Source organism: Streptopelia decaocto, assembly GCF_964273445.1.
Source record: "Streptopelia decaocto genome assembly, chromosome: 1".
Taxonomy (NCBI): Eukaryota; Metazoa; Chordata; class Aves; order Columbiformes; family Columbidae; genus Streptopelia; species Streptopelia decaocto.
In genome coordinates this window covers 198,003,475-198,029,769 of record NC_138663.1, presented here as the reverse complement: position 1 = coordinate 198,029,769, position 26,295 = coordinate 198,003,475, and the positions used below count along the sequence as shown (strand labels likewise).

Here is a 26,295-nt window from a genome sequence, read left to right as displayed (position 1 = left end):
GGATCTAGTAAAATGTATGCTTTTGTTGAACTTAAGCAGAAAAGAGAGAGGACTGTGAACATTTCTTTAAATGTGTCTTTTCTTTCTATAGTTCAAAGGCACAGTGCTACTCAGTAAATAAGCTAAACAATATGCAATAAGGCCTTAACAGTTAATGCCTCACAGTAAATTTTTACCAATGACTTATGTACTGCTGTAAGGAAAAAAAGAGAAAGTTTATATTTTAGGCCATATTTTATCAATTAAAGAATTCAAGTGTTACCTGCTCACAGGAAAGAAACTCTATACACTAGTCATTTTAGGAGCTTCGTTAGAGGCAATAAGATAAAAAAAAATTATAAAATTCCAACGTAACAATTAAGATTTCTGAAGTGTTATCAAATATGATAACCCAATTCTCACTGATGATAATAGTTATAATTTCTTTTAAAGAATTTCACCAGCTGCTCATGTGTGCTTTCAAATCCATAATGGTGGTCTCAATTTTTAAAGAACTGTGGGTAGTACTGCTTCCAGCATTTTCCAATAAATGATAAGGGCTGTTCAGGAATGGTTACTTTAAAATTTCTGAAAATTGGCTCGCTAGTAAAGTGTACTGGAAAAAATGTACAAGAACTAAAACATTCTGGGTTACTAATGACCTGGGAAATAGTAGAGACATATTCTTAATGTCCTAACATTTTAACCAAAGTCTGAAATATGTCAGGTTCCCTGGCATTTGATTTTGAGTTGTCTATTCAAAAAATAAGACTGTTAACAAGATAATTCCTGTTTCACATCCTTGATGATCTCTACATTGAAATTCTGATTGATCTGCAGAAGATATGGTGCTTAAACAGCTTTGTGTTCCAATATTATTTTTCTTCTCAGCTATACTTTGATTGAGTTTACTAGCTTGACTGTGGAATTCTTTGAAATGAAACAAGCAAATTTTCTTTACCACAGAGTTCTATGTTTGTTATTTCTGTACTGATTTAAAAGCCTCATGTCTTCTGTAGCAACTTATTACTATGGGGAAAACTTCAATAACTTGGACATTCTGTTTTGTTTTGTTACTTTTTTCCTTTTTGCTCACAGTTCCAAAGACACCTCCAGCTAATGTAAGTGGCAGAAGTGGAAGGCGACATGAATTAGTAATAGCATGGGAGGTAAGGGACTTTTCTGATTAAAGGTTTGGTTCATGTTTATTTTTTTGAGGGCAAAGTAAAATGTACTGTCCTGGGATTTCCTTACAGCACATCTTGGCAAGACATGAACACAAAATACTGTTCTTTAAATATGTTCTCAAGTTTCAAAGTAATGTGCATTTTCATGTGGTTTGAGTAGAGAGCATTATGGCAGTAGCTCCAAAGTCATGCTAATTCATAAATCTTTTCTTCTAGATCTACTGCTCGGGTTGATTTATTATAACTTCTGTAGATCTTATGTAAATGCTACACCATATGAAATGATAGCTAAGGGAAGAGAAGGAAAGCCTTGTAACTTCTTTTAAACTTAAATTAAGAAATAATTATTTTGTTAAGTACTTCATAAAAACATCAAACTAAAGACCAGAAATAGACCTTTATTTTGAGAAGATATTTTTGATGCAAGATGCAACACAGATGCATGACCATATGCTAGTGGGCAACTGAAGGAGTGGGAGATGCTTTCTCTGCTAACCATAAATAACAGTAGAACAGAGACTTTTCTCGGGTGGGTTCAAAACTTTTGGATTTGTCATGAAGAGTTTCAGATTCAGAAAATATGTGTGTATGTGTATATAACACCAAATAAAATGTCATCAAATAAAGACATGGGATTTTAGTGGAAAATGTTTTCCCCTAGGCAACTTGAAGAGAGATTTAGACTGTAAGAAACACACAGAACTCTGAGTAACTACTTAAAATGTCAAATTTTAAGCTACCTAAGACATCTGAGACAGAGTTGTTTTCGGTTTGCTTTATAGTCTAGAACTATGAACAGCTGCATCTCTGCTATTGGGAGAGAATTTGCTGAACCCCAAACAAAAATATCAGGTGGCTAGAACTGTATCTGATGCAAACTGGCCTATTCTCAGTCCCTAACATGACAAATTAGTATCTAGTATTCATATAAAGTGTCTTTATAGTGTTTCTCAGGTCACTGGAGATGGGGACTACTGGAGGGCGCTGTATCTCCCTGTCCATCAAAGGTCAAACTTTTCCTTCAAAAGAAACCAGAGACCTATGGGTGTCCCATCCTGTGATACAGATACAAGAGACAGTTAAGAATTAGCAATTCTCATAATAGAACTTCCAGTATACATTGACTTTTTTTCCTACAAAAGGAAGCCAATGCTTCTTCAGTTGTAGCTAAGCAATATAAATTGCCAATAAGGCAGGAGGTGTCATCATTCCCCCTTGTTTCTGATTAACTCCTTGTTTCCATCAATACCTGGCGCTGTTTTTCCTAGTGTTAAGACTTTCAGCACACTATTGTTTCACATACCTCTTAAACTGCATAAAGTCATCAATCAAATTAAAATTACAAAAACATCATGGCATTTCATCTGTGTTGAATATAAATTATGAAGTGAGTATATTTACATATTTTAATTGTTTGAAAGATTTATTCATTTCTAACTATAGTCACTACCTCTTCAAAAAATGATAAAAAGATAGAACAAAACACACAAAAACAGGCAGTTAAAAGCAAGTGTTGACATTTCCACTGAAGAACTAATCGTGAAGCGCTGGATAACACTCCAACAACTCACGACAGACCACTGTACTGGTAAACTGGTAACAATGGACAAGGAGAAGGCTGAGGCACTCAACAACTTCTTTGCCTCAGTCTCCACTAGCAAGCTCTTTTCCCACACTTCTCGAGTGGATAAACTGCAAGACAGGGACTGTGGTAGCAAAGTGCCTCCCACTCTAAGAGAAGATCAGCTTTGTGACCACCTGAGGAACCTGAACATACATAAGTCTATGGGACCACATGAGATGCATCCCAGAGCCCTGAGGGAACTGGCTGATGCAGTTGCAAAGCCACTCTCCATGGTATTTGAGAAGTCATGACAGTCAGGTGAAGTCCCTGGTGACTGGAAAAAGGGAAACATCACATCTGTTATTTAAAAAGGTGGAAAGGAGGACCCCAGGAACTACTGACCTATCAGTCTCACTTCTGTGCCTGGGAAGACCACGGAACTGATCCTCCTAGAAGCCATGCTAAGGCACATGGAGGGCAGGGAGGTGATACAAGACAGCCAGCATGGCTTCAACAAGGGCAAATCCTGCCTGACCAACCTAGTGGCCTTCTACAATGGAGTTACTATATCAGTGAACAAAGGGCAGGCTATGGATGTCATCTATCTGGGCCTTTGCAAAGCCTTTGACACACTCCCCCACAACATCCTTCTCTCTAAACTGGAGAGGTATGGATTCGATGGGTGAACTGTTTGGTGGATGAGGAACTGGCTGGATGGTCTTACCCAGAGAGTAGTGGTCGGTGGCACAATGTCTGGATGGACACTAGTAACAAGTGGTGTCCCCTCAGGGGTTCATACTGGGGCCAGTACTGTTTAATATCTTCATCAATGACATAGACAGTGGGACTGAGTGCGCCCTCAGCAAGTTTGCAGATGATACCAAAGTGAGTGGCCCAGGTGACACACCTGAGGGATGGGATGCCATCCAGAAGGACCTGGACAAACTCAAGAAATGGGCCCATGCAAACCTCATGAGATTCAGTAAGTCCAAGTGCAGGGTCCTGCATCTGGGCCAGGGCAACACCCAGTATCTATACAGGCTATTACGATTAGGTGAAAAAACTCTTACAAGGCTCATCTTCAGAAGCAATTGTCTCTATGTGTTCCCAGGCATGTTAAGCAAAATCCTATAACACAACTGTAAGGGATCACTCTCACACAAGCAGCCGAATTATGGTCAGCTACTGGGTGACTGCCTTTTAAATTAGTAAAACCACATCTAATAATTACCTGAACTTTATTTTTTAGCCAGTATCAGAAGAGTTTCAGAATGGAGAAGGATTTGGATATATTGTAGCCTTCAGACCCAATGGAACACGTGGCTGGAAGGAAAAAATGGTGACATCTTCAGATGCCTCAAAGTTCATCTACAGAGATGAAAGTGTGCCACCTCTGACTCCGTTTGAGGTGAAAGTTGGTGTTTACAACAACAAAGGAGATGGTCCCTTCAGCCCTATTGTTGTTATCTGCTCAGCTGAAGGAGGTCAGTTGAATGTGAAGTTAACTTGTATATTATAAACTATATTGGGCCATTTTTATATTATGTGTTCTATTATACCATGTTTTTTCAGTCTTAAATTTCCAAATTCTTTACAGAAGTGCTAAGTAACATTAAACATGTTTCGCACAGAAAAAAGTGAGCTAAGCTGCCAAGGTTACCCAGAAAGCAAGTGGCAAAAGTTTAGGAATAGACTTCAAGCCACATCAGTCCTAACTAAAAAAAAAATCTCTTTTAATGAAGGTGAATCCCTAATATGAAATCTGTAGTCCTAACTTCAAGGTGGGCTGCTCGCTCTAACAATGAGCAAAGAAAGGTTGATATTTTCTAATATTTCTGAGGTTCATGATACTTTTTTTGATGTGTTAATCAGACAACAGCTCCAGGGCTAAAAAAAAAGTCATTTATGCATGTTCGTTTCCTAGTTAATGGATACTAAAACTTCACACAATGCAATTTTATTCTTTTTTTATATATATTATTTTGTTTCTTTTTCAGTTCCTAAGTATTAAAGTTCTGAATTTATGCTAATGTCCAAATATTCAATGTGAATTATAGCAATAGTTCAGAAAAACAAATGAAAAATATTTCTTGAAAATTTCTACGTCAACTTGATGTAACTCTCAAAAGTATTTTGTGGAGGAAAAAAATAGAGACTAATTTATACTAGTAAAAGAAGTCATTCTGTATTGGCAGAAGCCAGTGTATGGAAATTTCTGTACACACAAAAGGTAAATAATTGTTATCTACGAGAATATTTTGAGCAGCTCCATTACTGGAAGTTATATATTTCAATTTTTCTTTATTATACTATCTTTGAGTTAGCCCACTGTCTCCTGTTAACAGAATAAAACAAGGACAGTCCTGGTACAGGTGGGAGGAACTTCATACTATCTCTACAAAAATGTAGTGTGAATATAATGGTATTTCATGGGAAGCTGGAAAACATAAAATATTATTCCATATAAGCCCACAATAAATGTGTAATTTTGGAGCCATGATGTAGCAGATACTCTTTCTCATGGTAAGCAGATACTACTCTCTTATGGTAATTATAGAGGCTGGAAAAGCTGATATTGCTAAAAGCAATTGCAGTAATTCATTTATGCTCCATTGCTTGGATCAGCATTACTAAGTATTCATATTATTGTAAAAACAATTTTATTTTAAAATTTATAAATTGCCAAGTACAACTTGGAAATTTTACTGTTCACTTTCCTATTCCTCAATGGAAAGTGATATTATGAGACTGATGGCAATGTTTTTTATTATTTAACAGCTTCATACTCTAATCTGAAAGTTAAATAACTATAGAGTTTTGCAAGAGAAGGGAGGTAAAACCTTAATGGATTTTCTTTTTTTAAATAGCAAAAGCTATTTCAACAAAAGCTGGATGATGAATTGTAATAAGTAGTCCTTAGCTTGTTATTTGGATAAGGCTTGAAATGGAATAATCAGTAATATATAAATCAATTTTTTCTAACATTTCTTTTAAAATATGAAGCTTGCAAGTTGTCTAATTAGAATTCTTAAAATTAACTTGCTCTCCGTGCTCCCAGAGACTATCACTAGAAACCAACTTTTCTGATTGTAAGTCAATTACTTGAAAGTACCTCACATCATAGCTTTGCTAATTCAGTCTCTGTAGGTGTCTGTATGTTGCCCTTTCCTGTGGTAAAAGGAATTCTATGGGGCTAAATACTTTGTAAGACTTATATTTAAGGAAAAAATATGGGGTGCTGTGACAATACAGTGCAAAATTAATTTATAACAAGCTTTTCTCCAGAACAACCCTAGGTGATGTACTGAAAATTTAAAGGAATAATGAAAGTTTATAACAGCTAAGATCGGGGCAACATGGAGACTGAGAACAACAGGTGTTTCAGCTTGGTGTGAAAAAAGGAGGAACTGGTTTGGAAAGAGGTATGGACTTTCACACTTCAGGAGCTAAACAACTGAATACAGGTTATCTCAGGATTTCTATTGAAGAGGAGATATTAAATGAAGATTGACAGGACAATACATTATCGTCCTAGGGCTGATCCAGCAAACCCTTAGCTTACTTGCTTTTCATCACACACTCAAATAACTGCTCTGCAAAAGCTAGAATAAAGGCCTAGGATAAAATTATTAAAAGGAAACTTTATGTTGCATATTAAAAGGTTTCCCACATCTACAGATGGATCTACGATTGTTTACTGGCATAACAAATTTGTCTAAGGAAATCTAAAACCTGTTCCTCATGTCCAGCCTGAATCTCCTGTCTTTTAGTTTGAAACTATTGCTCCTTGCCCTGTTGCAACAGGCCCTGCTTAAAAGTCTTTCCCCATCTTTCTAATAAGCCCCTTTTAAGTACTAAAAGGTGTCAATAAGGTCTCCCTGGAGAATGGAAAAGCAGATAGAAAGTTGTACAAAACTACGTGAATAACCCCAGGAGGAAGAAAAGCAAATGTGACTCAAAAAGACGGCTTAATGCAGTAGAAAAGTTTGAAGGAGGAGTCTTTCCTGGAGACCTTAGGAAAGGAAGAAAGCAAACAATCAAGAAGAGAAGAAGAAAAAGAGAGGTCAGATGTTTCAGTGAAGTAAGAGAGATGACGGGAGCCACCAACCAGTTCTGAAGAGGGAATGGGGGTGATACATAGAAGATACTAGAGAGAATAAAAAAAAGATACAGAGTTATCTTCAATAGAAGGCAGAACAGAAGGACAAAACAGAAGTGTTCCAGCACCAGGGAAAGACAAGCCTGAACCTGTCATAAAGAAACCTTTTAACAAGGGAAAGAGGCACCAGAGCCATGGAGAACACAGCACGTTGGGCTGCCTGTTGCAAGAAAGGCCAGAGGCTGAAAGGAGCATGAACAGAACAGGGAGAAATCTCCTAACTGTACTTTCTGCCAGGAAAATAATGGTATCAGATTCATGCTAGAACATACTGAAACAACACACTGAACTTCAATGCAGGCATAGATGATTTTGATCCATAGAGAATAAAAAATTTAAAGGTACAAGATATTGAAAATAAAACAACGAACAAAAGCAGTGTTAAGCACTGTTTGTTTTAACTTTTATATATTCTTTGGAGATTTTTCCTCATGACTACATTCTGTTTCAATACTGAGGGGCTAAGAATGCCAATACTACTAATATAAGCTTTCAGTATCAGGGAAATTATATGAAATCTCTGTGTGTATTTAATTCACTGGAAAAGGAAAACCGAAAATCAAAAATATGGAAATGGACACGAAAATACGAGTATGTAAAGATAAAATTGCAGAAGATAGAAAAGACTACTGATAAGAGTGATGGCCAGGTAGACTTGCTTTAGCAAGCATGACTGGACAAAGTATGAGTTACATCTATGACTGCCATGGATGTTGAGAGCTAGTTCCCTTTACATGCTCAAGGACCTGGGGTGAGATCTTTTCCCTCCCAAAGCAATGAAAATAAAGAACTGTTGGCAAATTAAACAAAACAAAACAAAACAAAACCAACAACAGAAAAATCTATCAAGAAAAAATAAAATTATTTCTATATAAGTACAGAAAAAAAAAATACCAGACTTGTCAAAGGCTTGGAAGACTACTGATAGAATTTCTTAAGGATCAGTCTTAGATTATGTATATTTAATTTTTGTAAACACTAATAGAAGACCTGATTATGATATTGTTGTTATTACAACTTCAGGATGCACTGTCAATACAGGCAAATGTCTGAATACCTCAGAAAAATATGAAGAGGAAGAGGACTGGAGGAAGAGAAGCATGAACTACACAGAAAAAAGACTCAAATGTTTTGATTTGTATCAGGTCACCATTCTTACAAAACTGTCACAGAGCTTTGCTAAAATCTTATCTATAGTTCTGATTGCTCATGCTTTACAAAGAGGTTCAAAGGACTAACAGGATCATCAGGAAATTAGTAGAAACTATAAGAGTTTTTTCTTTTGTCCTCATAGAAAAAGGTTTGCTGTCTGCAGATCAGGGAGATTAGTTGGGATGGGGAAGAGCTTTTAAAGGTAAAGAGCAATGATGCTACACCTTTTTTGTAGCAAATAAACAAGACATCTATTCTTTATCCTTGAAGCCAACTAAACTAAAAGAGTTCACATCTGCACATTTGAACACCGTCACTCTCCAGACTGTGGTTGCATTCATACACCTCCTGCGAACCATCCCTGGCCAGGCACCAGCAAATTCCTGGGTGTATTTTGCAGCAGCACTAATTGGCCAGTGTCAATACATCACCACAGATCATGGTAACTATGTAAGACTATGAACAACTGTATGTCCATGATCAGGATGGTCCCTTGTCTCTCTGTTCCTGTTTATTTTACGGGTATAGACACAGCCAATCAGCACAGGAATAAATATGAATTAGGATACATGTAGTATAGAAATAGGTGAGAATATGAAAGGAAACAGAAATAAGCTTCTGGGAGAAAAAGGAAACACAACCAGGTTCAAGATGACTTGGGTCTTTTATAAAGTTGTTGTATTTTTATTTTTGTTTTTGTTTCTTTAATGATTACCACAATGGGTGATACAGAATCGGTTCTGGTAATTTCAATATCTGTCTTCTCCTTCAGACACCTCATAAAATCTTCTTCTCAAAATTGAAACTTCTATAATTTTGATAAATAGTGCAGTGAACGCTACTAAAAACTTCTAGATATGAAATAGAGAGCCCCAAGCAGTATAAGGTAAAGCTTGAAAACTCTCCGTCTTGCTGTTTAAAACCTCCTGAGGGACCCTAAATGAACTTCAGTAATACATACAATATGTAATGATACTGCACAAACCTTTTGTTCTTGCTTCATACTGATTTGTATTAATTCATTGAGCCAATGGAGAACCAAAGCTTTCTGTCATATGAAAGGCGAAGGGTCATATAACAGACTTTCAGTTTTGTTCTCTCACAGCTTTCAGAAGTTTTGCATCAGGCCAGCTAGCAGGTGACAAGACACTGCAGAGTGAAGGGGTGTTCTCATTAGGCCCATATCCCATTGCTTTTCATCCTGAGCCTATATTTAAACAAACAAATAAATTACCCTTTTAATTTAGAGGAAAGAATATGCAATTACACACTTTTAAATACAACCTCCATGTCTTTAATTAAAATCTTGCATTCCCAAAGTGAAATCCTGTGGTTTATTTCATAGCTTAAGCTGAGCTGTTTGGGGTTTAGGCGAACCTGAAAATTAATAAATTGGCATATTAGCTGTAAACTACAGGGGATTATTCCCTGTTTCTGCCAACTGATCCAAGTGGAGGGATCCCGTAAAATTTCAATTAAAGCTGTATCCACTGATTTTTTTGAAGAACAAAATCACAATCATGACATATGAGAGTTTATCAAGCATTCCTTTGATTAATGCCACTAGACCCCATGAGAAGTTAGGTGTGCAATCAATATAATAGCCACATCCCCTTCTCATGTGCTGAGGATAACTCTGGCTGCCACCTCATTTGGTGGAAAGGAACCATTTATATTCATGAAGATGTCAATGCTCTTCTGAACTTCTAGTCTAACAAAGCCTTATTTTTTTTCAGTCCTCATATCCAGCTTTTACTCACATGCCAAAGTGAGTGAACCATGTGCAGGTAACACACTGGTAAAGCATACGTGGAATAAGGCAGCTCCTTATTCCCACATGACACTCCACTGTGTAATAAATCCAGGTTATTCCACAGAGAAGAGAGAGCTGAAGCAGGATATATGCTGTGAACAAATATGCAGGACACCAGTGTTACAGGAGTAGGCTTGAGAAGTTCTACCTGACAAGTAAGGGTATTTCACCGCTAAATAAAAGAGGTCCAGGGCAGAGGTCAGCACTGCAGGCCTAATCACTGGTTCACTGCTTACTCAGTTCCTCACCCTTCTAATTTTTCTGTTTTAAAGTCCTCTGCAAAGTCACCAGTCAGAGAGAAGATGAAAATAGAATGGACTTGAGGAAAATTGAGAAGTCTGAGAGCCTTTCCAGGAAACAGTCATCTCATTTTTGGTGTTTTGCAAATCAGACTTCTTTTCCCCTTACAGCACAAGATTCTGGAGGAATTCTTATTCTGCAGGCAGCCATGCCACCACAGAGCCGATGGAGTTCCCAAACCAGCATCACGCATCAAACAGGCTGAGAGGTGGAGCTGAGCATAACGTCCCTTGTTTTTTCTCAGGAATGGAAACAGTCTACTGGATATCCCCTGGTTTGGAAGATACTTCCTGTGTCTATTTCCAGCAAGGGAGGAAATGCTAACACTTTCTTTAGCTACAGGTTGACACAACAGGGACAACTCCTCATGGTTTTCCTTCTGATACATCTCTCTTGTGGATTTTTCTGCAGAAAGGAATTGTCGCAATCGTGGGTCCTGGCTGAAGTCCCAAAATCTCAGCTATGTGGAACTGCCTGGAGTCATAATGCTGAGGTTCTTAGCTTCAAATAAAAGCTCAGATTTTTAGCTAGGGAAGTGTGTAAACATCCTTTCTGAAGTTAAAATTAGAAGTGAATGAGTATTAAGCAATTTGATGAGGAGTCCTGACTGCGGCACTGTTCCACAGGAGGGTTAAAATGACATAAACATGAATAGGCCCTTGGACTTTTTTTAAAGTTAGATCATGTGGAAGTCTTTGAGGATGAACATTTCAGAAAAAAACATCAGATCAATGCAATTAGTGTAATTCCTTGTCTTACTTTCTTACAGCCATAACAAAGACCTAGAGATTGAATATGTTTCATTAAAGTGTGATTGCAGCACAATGGAAAGACTATGTTTTGTGGACATTGCACACAGCCTTTTGAGAATTTGCCATGCTGCATCTTTAATTCAATCAGGAAATATTAAAGGGACCATTAAAGTCATTGGCCCTTTGTTTTTTTTTTTTAATCAGTATGACCTCAGGCAGACATAATGCCTGAGGTTTAACATAATGCCAAGATATTAAGAAAATAGTGTGATTGTAATATCAGTGACCATTATAGAAAAACCTAATGAACCTGTCAAACTTACCATTACTTTTAGACACACAGAATAAAGCATGACATTGGAGTGAACCACAGACTGTATTATATCACCAGAAATTATATGGTCCTCATCTTATCTGAATCAATAAAAAATGCTTTTCAGTCTCCATAAACTTTCAGACAGTCATACTCCTAAATATACAGTTTCCCTTCTTTTGCTGAACACTTAAAATCTCAATGACTAGTATCAGTGAAACTGCAGTGAACGATTTCTGGAAATGTAAGAAATGCATTTTCTTCACATAAAAAAACCTAACTATTTCTACTCCATTTTTTGAAAATATTTTTTTAAAATATCGGAAAATACTCTCTGTTTCTATTCTGAGCAATACATAAACAACCCCTAGTGAATGCTATGCAGAGGAAATTATTTCTACATTTATAGACAGTGTAAAGGCTGCCAACCAACATTTTGTGTACATGTCAAATTATTTATCCCACTGCAATCTTTCCTGACAACAAGGTAATTGCTTCAATAATACAAAAAACAGAAAATGTCTTTTGCCACATAAATCTTAGTAGTACATAAAATATAAAGCAGGGTGTAACTATCAAACAGAAAATGGTATTATGACGAATATATTTCTTCATATCACAATTCTTTCAGTATTGAATTCAGAAGATCATTTCACTTATTCCTTGAGATATTTTTTATTCTTTGTTCCATATATATGTTATACTTATTAATAATACTCATTGTTGACGAACACCATTTTTCATCACATCAGAAATGTTTCTTTTCTTTAGAAGTAAATAAAAATGAAGATCAAAAAGAGATGCAAACATTAAAAATATGACATCAAAAAGGATGAAAAATTTCTACAACTGTGTCAGAGAGAAAGTGTAGGGCAGCAATGCCAGAGCAATGCCTGCAATATGATCAGAGAAAAAAGGGTAGCTAATGAGTCATGGCTGATATCAGGCATCTTGCTAAGGCAGTTTGATTATTACAAAAAAATTCATCATTTTGACTCAGGCTGTTCCGTAAGGAAAATCTTTTTCTGTAGTCCTGTTAAATGAGCTCACTCTCTCTCTATATATATATACATTTTTACAAAGCTCTTTGATGTGCCTCCCTGTAACATAAAAGCCAGGACCTCTGCCTGCCCTTCAAGAACAGATCAACACATTAGAAATGTAATGAGGAACATTTGGCCAAGGAAGAAATTGCAGGCTCTGTGTCTGCAGGGGAATGTGAATTCACCTTTTGATTGAACAAGTGAGCTACACCAGAATGGTGGAGAAATGCCGCTGATGTGTGCCTTGCTATGTGTTCAAGCATCCTCTCCACAGCTTGTCTTGAGCAAATTTTCAGAAATATTTAGGTAATAAAGCAAAAGACCCAAAAGATTTCCCTAACTCATGTCTCAGGTGACAGGTTTTGGACACTTTTCACTCCCAGTGCACTAACTGGTGATACAAATTTGTAGTATGTTCAATGGCCTGTTATGGCAGATCTCTATGTACATTTACCCAGCCTCCCAACCACTGAAAGAAGTTGGACTTCTGTGAAGTGTTCAGTGATATGAAAGTGCAAAGTGAAACGTGCCTGTGGCAACAATGTTGGGCAAGTGTGATATTTAAACATGCTGCCGCCCTAAGCCTCCAGTGTGCACCCAGGCCAGGCCCCAGCAGCACTGAAGGACACCCGCCCTGGTTGGAGGGCAGGCAGGGTCCTCTGCTCCAGATAATCAGGAGGTCAGGACTGCAGCGTGTCCTGTGAGTAGCATGGAGTTAGAAGCACAGACATGGCACCAGTGGTAATGACACAGGTAATCAGAGGGGCAAATCCTAGGTCTTAATGCCTTCTTTAGAAAAGCGTGCATCCCAGGCCTAAAAGAGTCTATGCTTCACAGCCAGGGGAATGACGACATGCCCCAAACACTGGTGCCTGTGACTTCAAGGACGTAATAATATGGTCTTAAAAATTTATTTTAAGTAGCACTTCACTACAGCTCTGGGTATCGCTTCTTGGTATAACCCTGTAAGAGCACTGACTGAGCACCCTAGCAAGGTATCACTCATCCTGAGCTGACAGAATGGCACTAAAAATCCAGGAACAGAATGAATGCTCCATTTACTGCTGAAGTCAGGCTGATCAAGGGCTATGAAATGGCTGTGTGGAGGGGGAGGACATTTACAAATATTAAAGTTTTTTTTTTTAAATCATAGACAAGAGATTCTGTCACAGTTTGCTGCGCCTGTCATCAGTGATGAGATATTGATGTAGCATGACAGAAATAAAGAAATACAACAATAATAATCTCTTAATCTTGTTCAGTTTTTCATGTTCCCTGTAAATGTCATACCTTCTTGTGAGTATTAAGGTAGAATAAAGGAAGTAAATGACAGTTTCAGATGGAGTGTTTTTGATAAATACAAGTTGTTACAGTGGAGGTTTATTGTTTCAATTTTTCTTAATACAGAACCTACTGCTGCTCCCATCGATGTCAAAGCTACAAGTTTGTCTGTATCAGAGATTCTTGTTGCGTGGAAACATATTAAAGAAAGTCTAGGAAGACCACAGGGATTTGAGGTATGAATACAGAATATCATAATGAGAAGTCTTGTTGCTTTTGCTAGCATTGAATTCTGTTAACATATGCAGTAGTGAAACTTCAATAGAAATTATGCTCATTTTAGAACAGATATGACTAGCTGTAGAACAACAGTCACAGCTGTAGCATCAGCACATCTCTTATTTATTTGTACTTGAAAACTGTTCAACACCAGTTCTTATAACATCTCTTTGACACTTCAAAAAGAGCTGAAAGAACTGCAAGTGACCCAGCATGCCTCTTTCAAAGGCTGGGGAAGATTAGACATTGACTGTTTCCAGCTCTAAGTGACCAGTTCAAACGTATTATTTACTGAGAGCCATCAACACAGAGAAAGGGAACAGCCTCTGCCATCCATGTGCTCTCATCCAGCAGCAGCCGGGGGACATCTGCTGGGCAGATCGTAAAAGGTCGGATGTCAGGAGGGGAAGCAGCAGCCGCACAGTCCGTAGGTAAAGCTCTGATTACAGAGAGCCCTTCCTGACTTAGGAAAAAGAACAAGCTCTGGCATCACACCTTCTCGCACTTTTAGGTCCAGTTGTAGCTTTAGATCCAGTTTACAGTCCAAACCTCCAGGAACAGATCAGATCTAGGAGTAAACCTACCCTTTGGGGTCGTCATGACCCATCCTGACCTTGTGGTTCAGGCTATGCTGCTCCTCATAAAACAGCATAGCTAGACTCAACTTTCAGGTTACTTGACCTGTTTAGTCCTTTAGACAGTGCTGACTCCTGATTCTCTGCAGTAACAATGGAAAGAGGATAAATATGTAGACCTGAGGCAGACACCAGTCAAATGGATGTCTAAAGACATCTTGTGACATACTAGCACAGGGTGTCTCCCTGGCAGCATGTCCAGACAAGACCAGAGGGCTGGTGACCATCACTGATGGCCTTAGGAAGGAAACATAGCTGCTCAGGCAGTACCAGAGCCATCGCACTCTCCAGTACAGCCTCAGGCTGGACAGTCGTGATCAGGACAGCGTATTCACCCCAGAGCTTAGACACAGTCAATTAGCATTTTTTTTACCTGATTGCTGTAGCCTCTTAATTCTTATATACTCCTGTATTGTTATCCAGTGCAGTCTGAGCAGGCTGTGACCATGGCATGTCCCCTCAGGTCTCTCATTTGTCCAGGTCTCTTTCCCTCATACATCTCCATGCTGAACTCCACAAACGCTCTGTCAGTTCTCTCTCATTATACTTTATCTCCACTCTTTCCTTACATTAAACACGTTTTTACCCCTTTTGCACATGGCTTGCTTCATGCAGCAAAAGTGATATCTAACTGTTTTACCTTTAGTACTGCTATACATAAAAAGAGCAAAACTGTATTTGACAGAGATGATATTCACCTTGCAAATCCTATCCCTCTCCATGTTGAAGAGTTCCACTTGATACTAACCTTTGTTTTCAATTTCCAGGCCAGTCTTTTATCCTTTGAAATTATTTACTTGCTGCACCCTGTCTTTTTCTCTTCAGAAAGGTGGCTGTTTTGTTACTCCCTCTTAGATTTCATGATGTTTTTAAATTACACCTACTATTGTTACTCTTATCCTCATTCCATCTATCACATTTTATTAGCTTAGTTTTACATAATTTAAAATAAAAAAATAGATTTTATTTCTAAAATTGAAAATAATTTCACTAGAAACCTATTCTTTCATAACTTAAATGTATTTTTCATTTACTTGACTGTCACAAAACACTTCCCTTAGCTCTACGGTTGTGTCCTAGTGACAGATGGCTGTTAAAGGTAGGACAATGGGCTCTCTTTGTTTCAGGGGTGGTCTTCCTGACTTGGAAGCTGTTTAGACCTTCAAAGTCCAGCGTAATCTAACTCTAATAGTAACACTCACCTGCTTTATGTCTCTCATGGATTTCCTAGGAATGAATTTGGAAATTGTTATTGATACTGCAAGGGTTATTAACATTGAACCTTATTAGTAATTTGGTTCCTCACTGTGCTGTACTCAAGTTTTAGCATTATAGCATGAAGATTACAGAGTAAATATTTCAATCCAGGGACGTGGAGTTGACAGAACAAAAAAAAAAAAAAAAAAAAGACAAACTAAACGAAACTTCACTGCTCCTTTCTACCCCATCCCATGAGGACATGAAGGTATTAGAGGAGCCTTCTGAGCTATTACTTTTATCTGGGAGTGGGAGGGTGCTTTTTTTCTCATCCTGCTCCTTTTTCCTCTTTGTTCATTTAGCCAGAATTTCTTCTGCTTTCTGACAGACAAATCTTTCAGGGAGTAGTTAGATCTCTTCTGTCCTCATTCCCAGGAAGAATTATGATCAGAGCAGCCCTTACTCAGTAAATAGAAGAATAAATGCTGTTCACCTGCATAATTCAGCAGGACAGAACACAATCCAAAGATGGCATTGCTAGGTCTTTTCAGTTCCATTTTTTTTGAATGATTTAATCAAAAAGGGATAATGACTTACAGGATCAGTATAGTGAGTCAGTGTGTTGCAGTATTCACTCAGGAACACTAAATCAACATTATCAGCCCAATTTTGCTAAGATAGTGACCAGTTTCTCTTTAAAGCAACCCCTCAGTGCAAAAAAGGACTCTCTATAGCAAGAGACTAGGGCTAAATCCTCCCCCCTTAATCCACAGATAACAAATAGATAATGTACAGAAATCCAGTGACTATGTTAAAAAGATTAGTTATCTTTTCTTTTTAACAATTATTTCCTAATATAGAACTATTGTGGACCACAAGTGAAATGTTGCCTTCAATTCAAATTGAATGCAAAATAATCTGACTAGCCACTCTGTTTTCATGTCTCAATTTGTATTCTGCCTGTGGTCACCACAGCAGTGACAACCACTTCACATTTCCTGGCCTTTTAGCAACAACATTATAAAAGGGGGAGGCTATTTTTTTAGCATTTGGACATTTGGGCTCTAATCAAGAAAAGTGACAGAATATTTACTACAAATGGACAAGTTTGCAGTGACCCACTTTCACTCTGGCCCTGTTTGTACTTTGTACTAAGGAGTAATGAAAGGCAAAGTAACTTGTCCAATTTCACATTGTCATCCCTGAAAGGCAGTGTTAACTGTTATGTCACATGAGTTTTATGCAAGGTTTGCTGTGCTCATTTGCATCTTCCAAAGCACATATTATTCCTGACTTCAGTACAGGTTTGTCAGCTGTCCGCCTGACCTTACTAAATATATGCCAGCTACACTCTGATAAAGTAGAAGTAACTTGGAAACTTTGTCAGAATGGTAGAAAAATATAGTGTGCAGTTCATACTTATTGTTTAGAATCCATAACCTGAAGGTTATAAAAATCTATTGCAGCCCTAGGCAATATTTTCTTTGTCACTCACAACTGGTAGAGAAGAGAAAGAATTACTGGCTGAAAAAAAAAAAGATACTTTTGTTTGCTTTTTGCTTTTCTAGAACACCAAGGCTAATACTTAAGTATAGATCACAAAGCTTATGTCTTTTTCACTGGAATTCCCCCAAAGGACAGGAGGTTAACTAACCTAATCAAAAGATCAACTTGCAACAAAAAATACAATAAATAGAAAATCTCTAATGCCATTTTTAGGGAGGATTTCTTGACATAATAACTTGTTTATATGACATTCTGTCTTTTCAAAGAGAAATATTCAAGTTTTTGTTGTTTCTTAGATACACTTTATGTGTTTTTACAGTGGAACAGAAAATGATGTCTATATGGTACTAGACTTGTATTTTTTTTAATTTAGTGAAGTATACCTTGAAGTAACTTAGAGCATATGGATGTTTCTACCAGAGTCTAGTAAAGCAAGACAAGATATAAGGGACTGGTGTTTCACCAGTCTGAATACCCATTTACCAGGCTTCACTTTTGGAATTAATGAATTTTCCCAAACACAAAATTAGCAATTGGATTGTTTCATGTATGAGTCAATTTTGCCTACAAAGTTACTCATATGTTCATTCAAACCCCTCTAAAATCCTGAAGACTATACACAGGAGCTTATAGCAGAGCCGTACTACTGCTCTTCCAGTCCTTAAGGTATGGATCATGCCCTAGATCTCTCATGAGGGCCTAAAGAGAGCTGCACCTTTTGCAATGTCCCTATCATGAATAGTTTGATACAAGATTAATGGCTTCCTATTACCTAAAATCAGAAACTTAGACATTTTTTTGTTGCTGTTGTTTGTTTGTTTTTTTAATGAGAAAATGTGGCTGGATATTTGAGGACAGTCCTCAAAGTTGAGGTACAGTATCAGTTTTCAGCCCATGTGTATGCAGGACTATGTAGGAGAAGAAGGTATCTGAGGAAAGAGGTGGAGGGTGCAAGCTACTCCAAAGACCCCAGAACCCAGGGGTGCTGAACAGTGTTTTCTTTCTTCTTTTCAGTCAACAATTGTTTTGGTGAGAGGGAAAGAACTGAGATTACTTGACCTTTATTCAGGAACCTCTCATCTTCTTCTGAAGGACAGTCACACCAATTTCTTGAGATAATACAAAAGCACCTCTTATGTCCTAAATGCTTGGTTCTACCACTGCTCTTAGAGCTGCATGACTTCCACGTGCCAGTTCAAGGCACTGATAGGTTTTCCAATAACAATAATTAAAACAGTTTTTGTGAAATCTGAATCACGTTGTGGGGGGTTTTTAGGGCTACCAGCACTTCTTTCAGCTCACTGCTGTTTCTCCCCTAGGACTTTCTGCACTCTGAGGACTCTGAGTTCATTTTCTGTTATGTTGGTACTGTTGACATTGGTAAATGCTCAGTCAGAGAGCCCATGAAAGTTTGTGTGTTTTGTCCACTTCGATTCATCCTACCTAATTTAGGCTTTTACCTGATATGCCTAATTTGTAGCTTTAATTCTCTGTGGTCAGCAGAAAGAGTATCGAGACAATAACTCTGACTTTTACTGAATTTAGAGAAGAAGGCGTGCAATTAGATTAGATAAATTTACACCAAAGTATGCATACCCTAGAAACCAATTTGGGAAAAACAGTAATATTTTAAAGATACTTTTTGACATAAACTTCAAGGAAGTGGTCTGTAAATATTGAGGTAGAAAAATTTTAGACCGAAACAAATTTTTAATGTGATGATTTACTTTTAACAATTGCTTAACCCACAATCAGAGCAAAGTGGATTGCATGTTCCTGCATCTCCTCTGTTCAGTTGTTTAAATAACATTATTGCTTTATTCCCAGCTCAAAGAGATCGGTTTCTGGGAATCAGATATCAAAGCTTGCTATTCTTTGGCTAAATGAAAAACAACAGAAAGTGCAACTAAGATGTAAAGCCTCAAAACAATAATGCATTCAACATTTTAAATTTTTATTTCCCCACTTTTTCTTTAATTTTTTAAATATGGTCAACTCTTGTGATTTGTGGTTCCTGCTATATTAATATTCATAATTAGAATTAATGAAAATCAACTCTAAGTGCGATAAATCCCTTCTGTATAGTATTATTTATGGTTACAGAAAATAGCAAGATTTTAATTTAAAAAAACACATAGAAATGTAAATAAACAAACCCTCAGATTTAAGGAATATGTCCAGCACTTTTAAACATCAGTAATGTCTTCATTTCAGTTCAAATCGATGTAAGTTTCACCGCCATCGACCCCAGTTAACAATCATTGGAGTTCTCTTTTTTTTTTAAACCACTTTTGCCTTTAGTACAGTTGGCCAGCAACAAATGCATGTGTGAGAGAAAAGCATATTTTAAGATCAAAGTCCAAACTTACCTGGCAAAACTTTAAGGGGAATTTTAAAAGCAGGGACCAAACACTTATGGGCTTTGAAGTACAGGAGAAACTGAAATAGAATCATTGCCAAATTGCATTCCATGCTTTTAAGCATGTGCTTGATACAGTGTATTCATTCCCCCAAGAATACCCCTTTGCCAAGGGGGAACAGCTTTGCCATGTGGTGCCGCAGAACTGGTAGGGAACATGACATGGTTATTTTTGCGGACTTACCATGGGCAAAATATAGTTAGTATCCAAAGTAATAATGCCATGTAAGTAGTGATACAGAGCATTTCCAGACACATGAAAAATGTCGAAAGGGCTGAGTTATACTCCTAGGTTTCTTCCACATTCATCAGGTTTTAACATCTATGAAGTCCTGCTTTTTGTAAATATTTGGAAAATCGGGTTTTCACATTATCTTTTTAATAAGAAAAAAGCTTCATTGCAAAAGCTGTGGGCTAGCTACTGTCTCATACATTGCATTCACAGAAGACATGGTGTGCCTTAAGAATAAACAGTGAAATTTATTGAGCTAATTATAATTTTGCTCCTGGCTTTCTAGAACGGGGATTTCACTCCTTGAGCTGCATTTCCTCCCCTGCTACTGACCACCTGTGTCACCTTGGGCAAGTCACTTTTCCTTTCTGACCATTTCCCTGTTGGATGCTCAGCAGACTTCACTACTAGGATGACAGGGGCTTCAGGACACGTGCTGTCTCTCACCACCTGTTTGTACAGCACTTAATACTGTGTGGCTTTTATCACTGCAGTGTCAAGTTTGCAAAGATATATTGCAAGTAAAATGAAAGGAACCTGACTGTCCAAGAAATAATAGGCATTGGCACTTCAATCCTGGTGGCTGAATAAATGGTTGTTGATTCTTTTTCTTTCCAAGATGTGACTACCTGTTACTTCAGATGCCAACAGAGTTGGTCAAGCGTTCAGCTAGCAAAATACCTCAGTGAATCACACTTAGTTGAACAAGAAGTGGTGACTACAGCTAGATTTTCTATCTGAGCTGTAAATAACCTAAGAATTAAAGCAACAGCATTTTTAAGAGATAGTGCATGTTAATTTTACATTAATTTTACAGCTGAAAGAGTAGATTTTGAGTTGGCACAAACTGATAACCCTTCATCAAAGTCAACAGAGCCACTTTAAGTGAAGATATGACCTCAAATGTATATTTTTGCAACCAGGTCTTTCTAGATTTTTTTTTTTTTAAATAGCAGTCCCAGTGCAATTATAAAAGGTCAATATTATGCTCGTTGGTCCTATTTTCCTACGAATCCCTTGATATCGGTTTGCCATCTTCTAGGATACATTCACAAGAGTGCTGTATTGTCCATGACCTTTTTCTCAGAGGAAAAGTTATCCAGATATAATATGAATAACTTATTATGAAATAACCAGCTTCACAGAAAAGGTCAAAATGTGGAATAAATGCAAGCAGGTCTCTGCATGAATAAGGGTAAGCTGAATATAGGTCTTTGAATAGAACATTAGTGACATCTCCTGTTAGGGAAAATAGGGCCCTACAAGAGTTACCTTGCTTAGATAGGTCACCTAGATACATGAAGAAGAGACAGTACTTCTTTTTTCCAGTTATGCTCTGCAAATACTTGGTCCCTGATGAAAGAGACTAGTCGAACTCCTAGCTCAGCTCTGTAATCTCTTTGAGATTATGATAAACTCAGTGAAGATACCGCAAGTATAGACTAAGAACCACCAAGGATCATTTAGGGGTTTTATGTCTGAAAAGGAAGGGTATAAACATGCAATCAAATTTGCATTTACCAGAAACCTGTTTATATCCAAGAACTTAAACTGCATCCACTTCCTTCTTTTTCTTCAGATAAGATTTTTCAGATGAATGAAAAATTTCCTTCAGTGTTCTGTCATTTCCTATTCATTACACTGATAAGAAATCTCATGGCTCTGAGTTGCACAGGGCCAGGAAGGGAATATTGCTCATAACACTTATTAACTGATGCAGTCAGAGCTTTCCAGAGTGAAGGTAGATATCCTGGTGATCTACCGGGGATGAGCTCTCTTTGAATTCTGTGAAATACTTTTGACTCCCTGCCAATGTTTGTCCTGTGCTCTTCCATCTTGTAGTTACATCTTCTCATGCCAGTACACAACAATTCAATGTGCTTCAGGCAAAACCATGATATTCTGAGACTCACCAGAAGTGAATGTTGCTTGGCTCTGAGGTTAGGCTGCAAATCACACATGTTTAAAAGGGTCTGGTGATGAGACAAAAAACAGAAATAGCAAAAAGACCCTTCACAGGATAACAAGTATGAGTATCTGGAAGCATGAGCTTTTCAGATGCCTATATTAATTCTTCGTTTGGTCACTTTTTTGGCAGGTTGGTTACTGGAAGGACATGGAGCAGGAAGAAGCAGCAGAGAAGGTCAAAACTGAGGGAAACGAGTCATCCATCCTCCTGACAGGATTAGAAGGAAACACATTATATCACCTAACGGTGAGGGCGTACAATGCTGCAGGGTATGGACCACCTAGCTCTGCTGTGCGTGCAGCGACCAAGAAGTCCCGTAAGTTATTTCAGTACCTTCATTCAAAAGGAGAAGTCATGGAGAAACCTCTGCCCCCTTGGGTTTTCCTTTAATAAGAGTGTATAGTAATCAGGAATCACATATAGTTTTGATTCATGGCTTTGCTTTGATATTTAGACATGAATTCATATGACTTTGCATTCATAGCAAAGGTTGTCTTCATACAGAACAATACATTTTCAACAAAGAAGAGAGAGAAAAGAGCTCAAGTTCATAAGCTCTGTGGATCTTGTGGGATGGGCTGAGTAAATACACCACAAACTATTAAATGGCGATTCTGGTGCAAAAAAAACCCACTGTTCCAATATTCCAACTAGAGTTGAGAGCCTGCTAACACAACTAGTTGTAAGAGTAATGAGAGACTGAAGTATTTTTCTTTTGATTTAAAAAAAAGTATCTATAAAATATATATATATATGTACATGTTGTTTTTTCTCCTCAGCTCCCAGCCAAGCACCAAGCAATATCATGTGGATACAGGATGGCTCTCATGTGTCTCTTGGGTGGGAGCCAGTCAGACCTCTAGCTAATGAATCGGATGTAATGGGGTACAAGGTCAGTGCTTCCCTTCCTTGCTCACTTTTCTTTCTTCCAAATTACTACTCCTCTTCCTTGTTGAATTTTTTATTTTCTTCTTTATTTCTGTGTAAGTAAAGTATGCTATACAGACTGTCTGCAAACACATTTCACCATGAAAAGCAATAAATAAAACTGAAAAGAGCAAAATGTCCCAACATTTTCTGTGTTGTGATTTGCAACTACTGATTATAAACTGAGTAAGTTCTATCTGAGAGGATCAGTTCATCATATCTGACTCAGAAGTGACAATTAATAGGACCACCCTGCAATGAAATTCCTACTACCATTTCAATTCAACTGTGTTTGCAGTAGGATTTAGTGAAATGCAGAAGAATGAGGCATCTTAAAATGACATTAAAATTAGTATTTTTATGGAGCAGAAACACAAATACTTCAGTTTGTTTTGTGATTGTGTCAGTGATGTTCAACAATCGCTGATGTTAACACCTGACATTTAAAGTTTTGAAGTTTCAAAGAGTAAAATCCAGATTAACTATTAACTTTCAAGTCATAAGCAGTAGAATACACTGAAGTCTTTTAAATCAAAGCAGAATCATTTTGATGTTTTTACAGAGGTGTGAGTTTTTTCTTTTGAAGCATGTATATGATCATTTCTGTAGACTACAATCTGATATTCTCTCTGATATGTCAGGAAATATCATCAAGAAAGCATAAAATGGTTCAAATAAACCAGAAACTGCTCTAACCTTTATCAGAATAATTGAAATTCTGAAAAAGTTGACTGCTTTGGTTTTTTACACCTCTCTGACCTTTTCATTTTTATCTGGGAACAGAAACTCTTATGCAGAAGTACCAAAAAGACAGCTATGTTCACGCTGGTTTTCTTACCCCATGCCATAGGCTTGTATTGAGTTTCATAAGAGATGCAGGGACAGATCTGAGCTATTCTCAGTTGACTTAGCCAGCTAAGGTAAACATAGGAAGGACATTATTTAGGGAATTTTCTTAACATTGGAATTTGGGTTCTTCAGCCAAAAATCTGAATATCTGCATGAATTTGGAGATAAGATTTTGAATCAAATGGAACCTATTACGTACTTTGAATAAATTTTGGGAAAAAAAAATGTGTAACACTTAGTGCTGGAAAGGGCAAATACTCTTTGCTCTGAATCATAATCAATGTACTTTCACATTCATTAATTGCTATTAATAATATACTTTTTATTAATGTTTTTAAGCCATTGGGATGAAGGGAGAGTAGAAGCAGATGACTATTCAAATGTAATATCAAGAAATCCTTAATGAAACCATAAAAAAATATAACATTTCAGTGACTGCATTGCTTGCACAAAATGTCTGTTATGTATCTTGAATGACCACTATGACCGCTGTCTACTTGATGGACCATAGGTACTGTTTAGACAAGAAGGCCAGAGCAACAGTCAAGTTATAGAAACACAGAAGACCTCTGCAGTGGTACTTCTTCCTGATGCTGGTGTCTACATCATTGAGGTCTGTGCAGTCAGTGAAGGAGGGGATGGGACTGCAAGTCCCCAGATCAGAGTTCCATCTTTTTCAGGTAAGGTTACACTTATACTGGAAGAGCAGTGATCATAGCAATGCTCATGAACTCTATTAGTCTCTACCTTAAAAAAAAATTTCTCACAATTCTCTAGCTATTAGATAAAATCATTGATCAGAGTCCTCAGTTCTATGCTGAAGCAAAGGTATCTAGTGCCATTCGAGCAGCTCAAGACCATCTGAGCCATCCATGTGGGGCTGATGAACAAAGCAGAGGATTTACAGGAAACTTTTCCCTTTGAAGGATAAAATCTGGAAACCTAATTGATCTGTAGATGTCTACACATTCACTAGGTGTCTCAAATAGCACTATAGTCAGCTGAGATATAATCTATACAGACTGACAGTGGAGCCTAGACAGCAATTCATCTGATCTGAATTTAAATATTCAGGCATAGGCACATAGGGACATCTAAAATGTCCTAAGGTACCCTAAATTTTTGCACAGAGTTGGCAGATATGATGTGGGACTTCAAGGATATGTATATCATTCTGGATCACCAGCCAGAGGTGTACTGTCTAACACAGCTAAAATGGCATGTATTTGGGTAGCTGAACGCTGCGTATGTGTCTGCTTTAGAATAAGCTGAATTTCTCTGTAGGTTCCATTGGCTCCCTTGAACAGATATTACTTTATTAAATTATTAATGCATTAGAATATTAATGTATTATCATGAAGCAAATTATGATGTCTCGCTTCCATTTCCTCAGTTACTGCAATATGAATTTGAAGTATCAATATTACACAAGTAAGAAAGGATGGAAGGATTAGTGGCAAGGACAAACAGAAAATAACGTTATCTTTTGCCTAAACATGAGGCATCTTAATTCTGACTTTCTGCTAACACTAAAATTCTACTAAACATTGCTTTTTAGTCCTTAAAGGGTACTATCCAAAAGGTGAGAGCCTGAAATTCCAGCTCTAGTCTAGTCACAAACTACAGTGCTATCATCAGAACGCAGAAGACACCAACCTCTATTCTATGGAATATTTGTTTCATGTATATTTTAAGCCATAGCTCCAGGCTACAAAATCTTTAATTCCTTCTAATCTGGGATTTTTTATTAGACTATGCACAACAGTTCAGTTCCACTTAGGACAAGAGGGGTCCAAAGAAACCCCGGTCTGGTTCCCTTCCCATCCTGTGATCTGTTGCCACTACCAGCCCATAGCACATTTCTCCTGAGCAGGGCTTTTTAAGAGACTGCTGTGATCTAAAAACGTCACTGGGCTACTAGGCAAAAGACCATATTTTTCTCTGGCCAAACATGAGGGTCAAAGGGCTAGGTTTCATTCCTTGTCCAGGGACAACATTTGTGATTGTGACTCAGGGCATCCTCTGCAGCCTTATTATTTTTGAGGACTGAGGCATAAAACCACATACCCTTTTGGAAATTCATATACATTTGCAGACTGAATGTGAGGATTCAGCATGTAGATATCATCATAAAATCCTCATTTTCCTTATGTCTGCGTAGGGACCCTATTTTGTGATTGCAGTTGTCACAAGGTAATCTGTTGTCTAAAAGTTAGGCTTTTGTTGACTGTAATAGAATGCAGGTTTGTGGTAAAATCTAGTACCTAAATGTACTGAGAACCATTTGCGTCATTTGTTCCTTAATTATTTTACTTTTCATTTCAGGATGGAAAGTAACAAGTGCTCTTTTGCTTTTCATTTCAGGAGGGAAAGTAACAAGTGCTCAATCCTCCTTACACGTGTTGTCTACTTCCTCATCCTCCGTAACATTGCTTTTGGCACTGATGGTTCCTACAACCTCATGGTGAAGACTGCAGACTTTGTTGTTGTTGTTATTTGTTTGCTTTAGCTTGATGACACCAAGGGATGGAGTTTTATGTCCATGGAGAAACTGGAAACCCAAGCTAATGCTTAAAGACCCATAGAAATGCTTGTGGTGTACTTAGAGGAGTGTTGGAGACACAGTCAATAATTCATCAGGTTTTTTTGTCTTATTTTTTTGTAAAAGTCCTTTGAGGAGGGGACATTTCTTGGCCCAAAAATATGCAGATTGTATGTAATAAACTTTTGTAAGCAAAA

At 37.6% G+C, this 26,295-nt stretch overlaps 1 protein-coding gene across 2 annotated transcripts in view; it reads left to right on the top strand.

Moving 5' to 3' along the window:
- Window positions 1-26,024, top strand: part of CNTN5 (contactin 5) — a gene marked incomplete at both ends in the record, with an annotated part of 350,824 nt that extends 324,800 nt beyond the window's left edge. For both annotated transcript variants that reach the window (XM_082053237.1, XM_082053236.1), the window contains 7 exons: window positions 1,078-1,148; window positions 3,980-4,214; window positions 13,670-13,779; window positions 21,910-22,096; window positions 22,560-22,672; window positions 24,068-24,236; window positions 25,921-26,024. In XM_082053237.1, the coding sequence (XP_081909363.1) occupies window positions 1,078-1,148; window positions 3,980-4,214; window positions 13,670-13,779; window positions 21,910-22,096; window positions 22,560-22,672; window positions 24,068-24,236; window positions 25,921-26,024 (989 nt within the window). The remainder of the gene's footprint in view (window positions 1-1,077; window positions 1,149-3,979; window positions 4,215-13,669; window positions 13,780-21,909; window positions 22,097-22,559; window positions 22,673-24,067; window positions 24,237-25,920) is intronic.
- Between the last annotated feature and the right edge of the window lie 271 nt (window positions 26,025-26,295).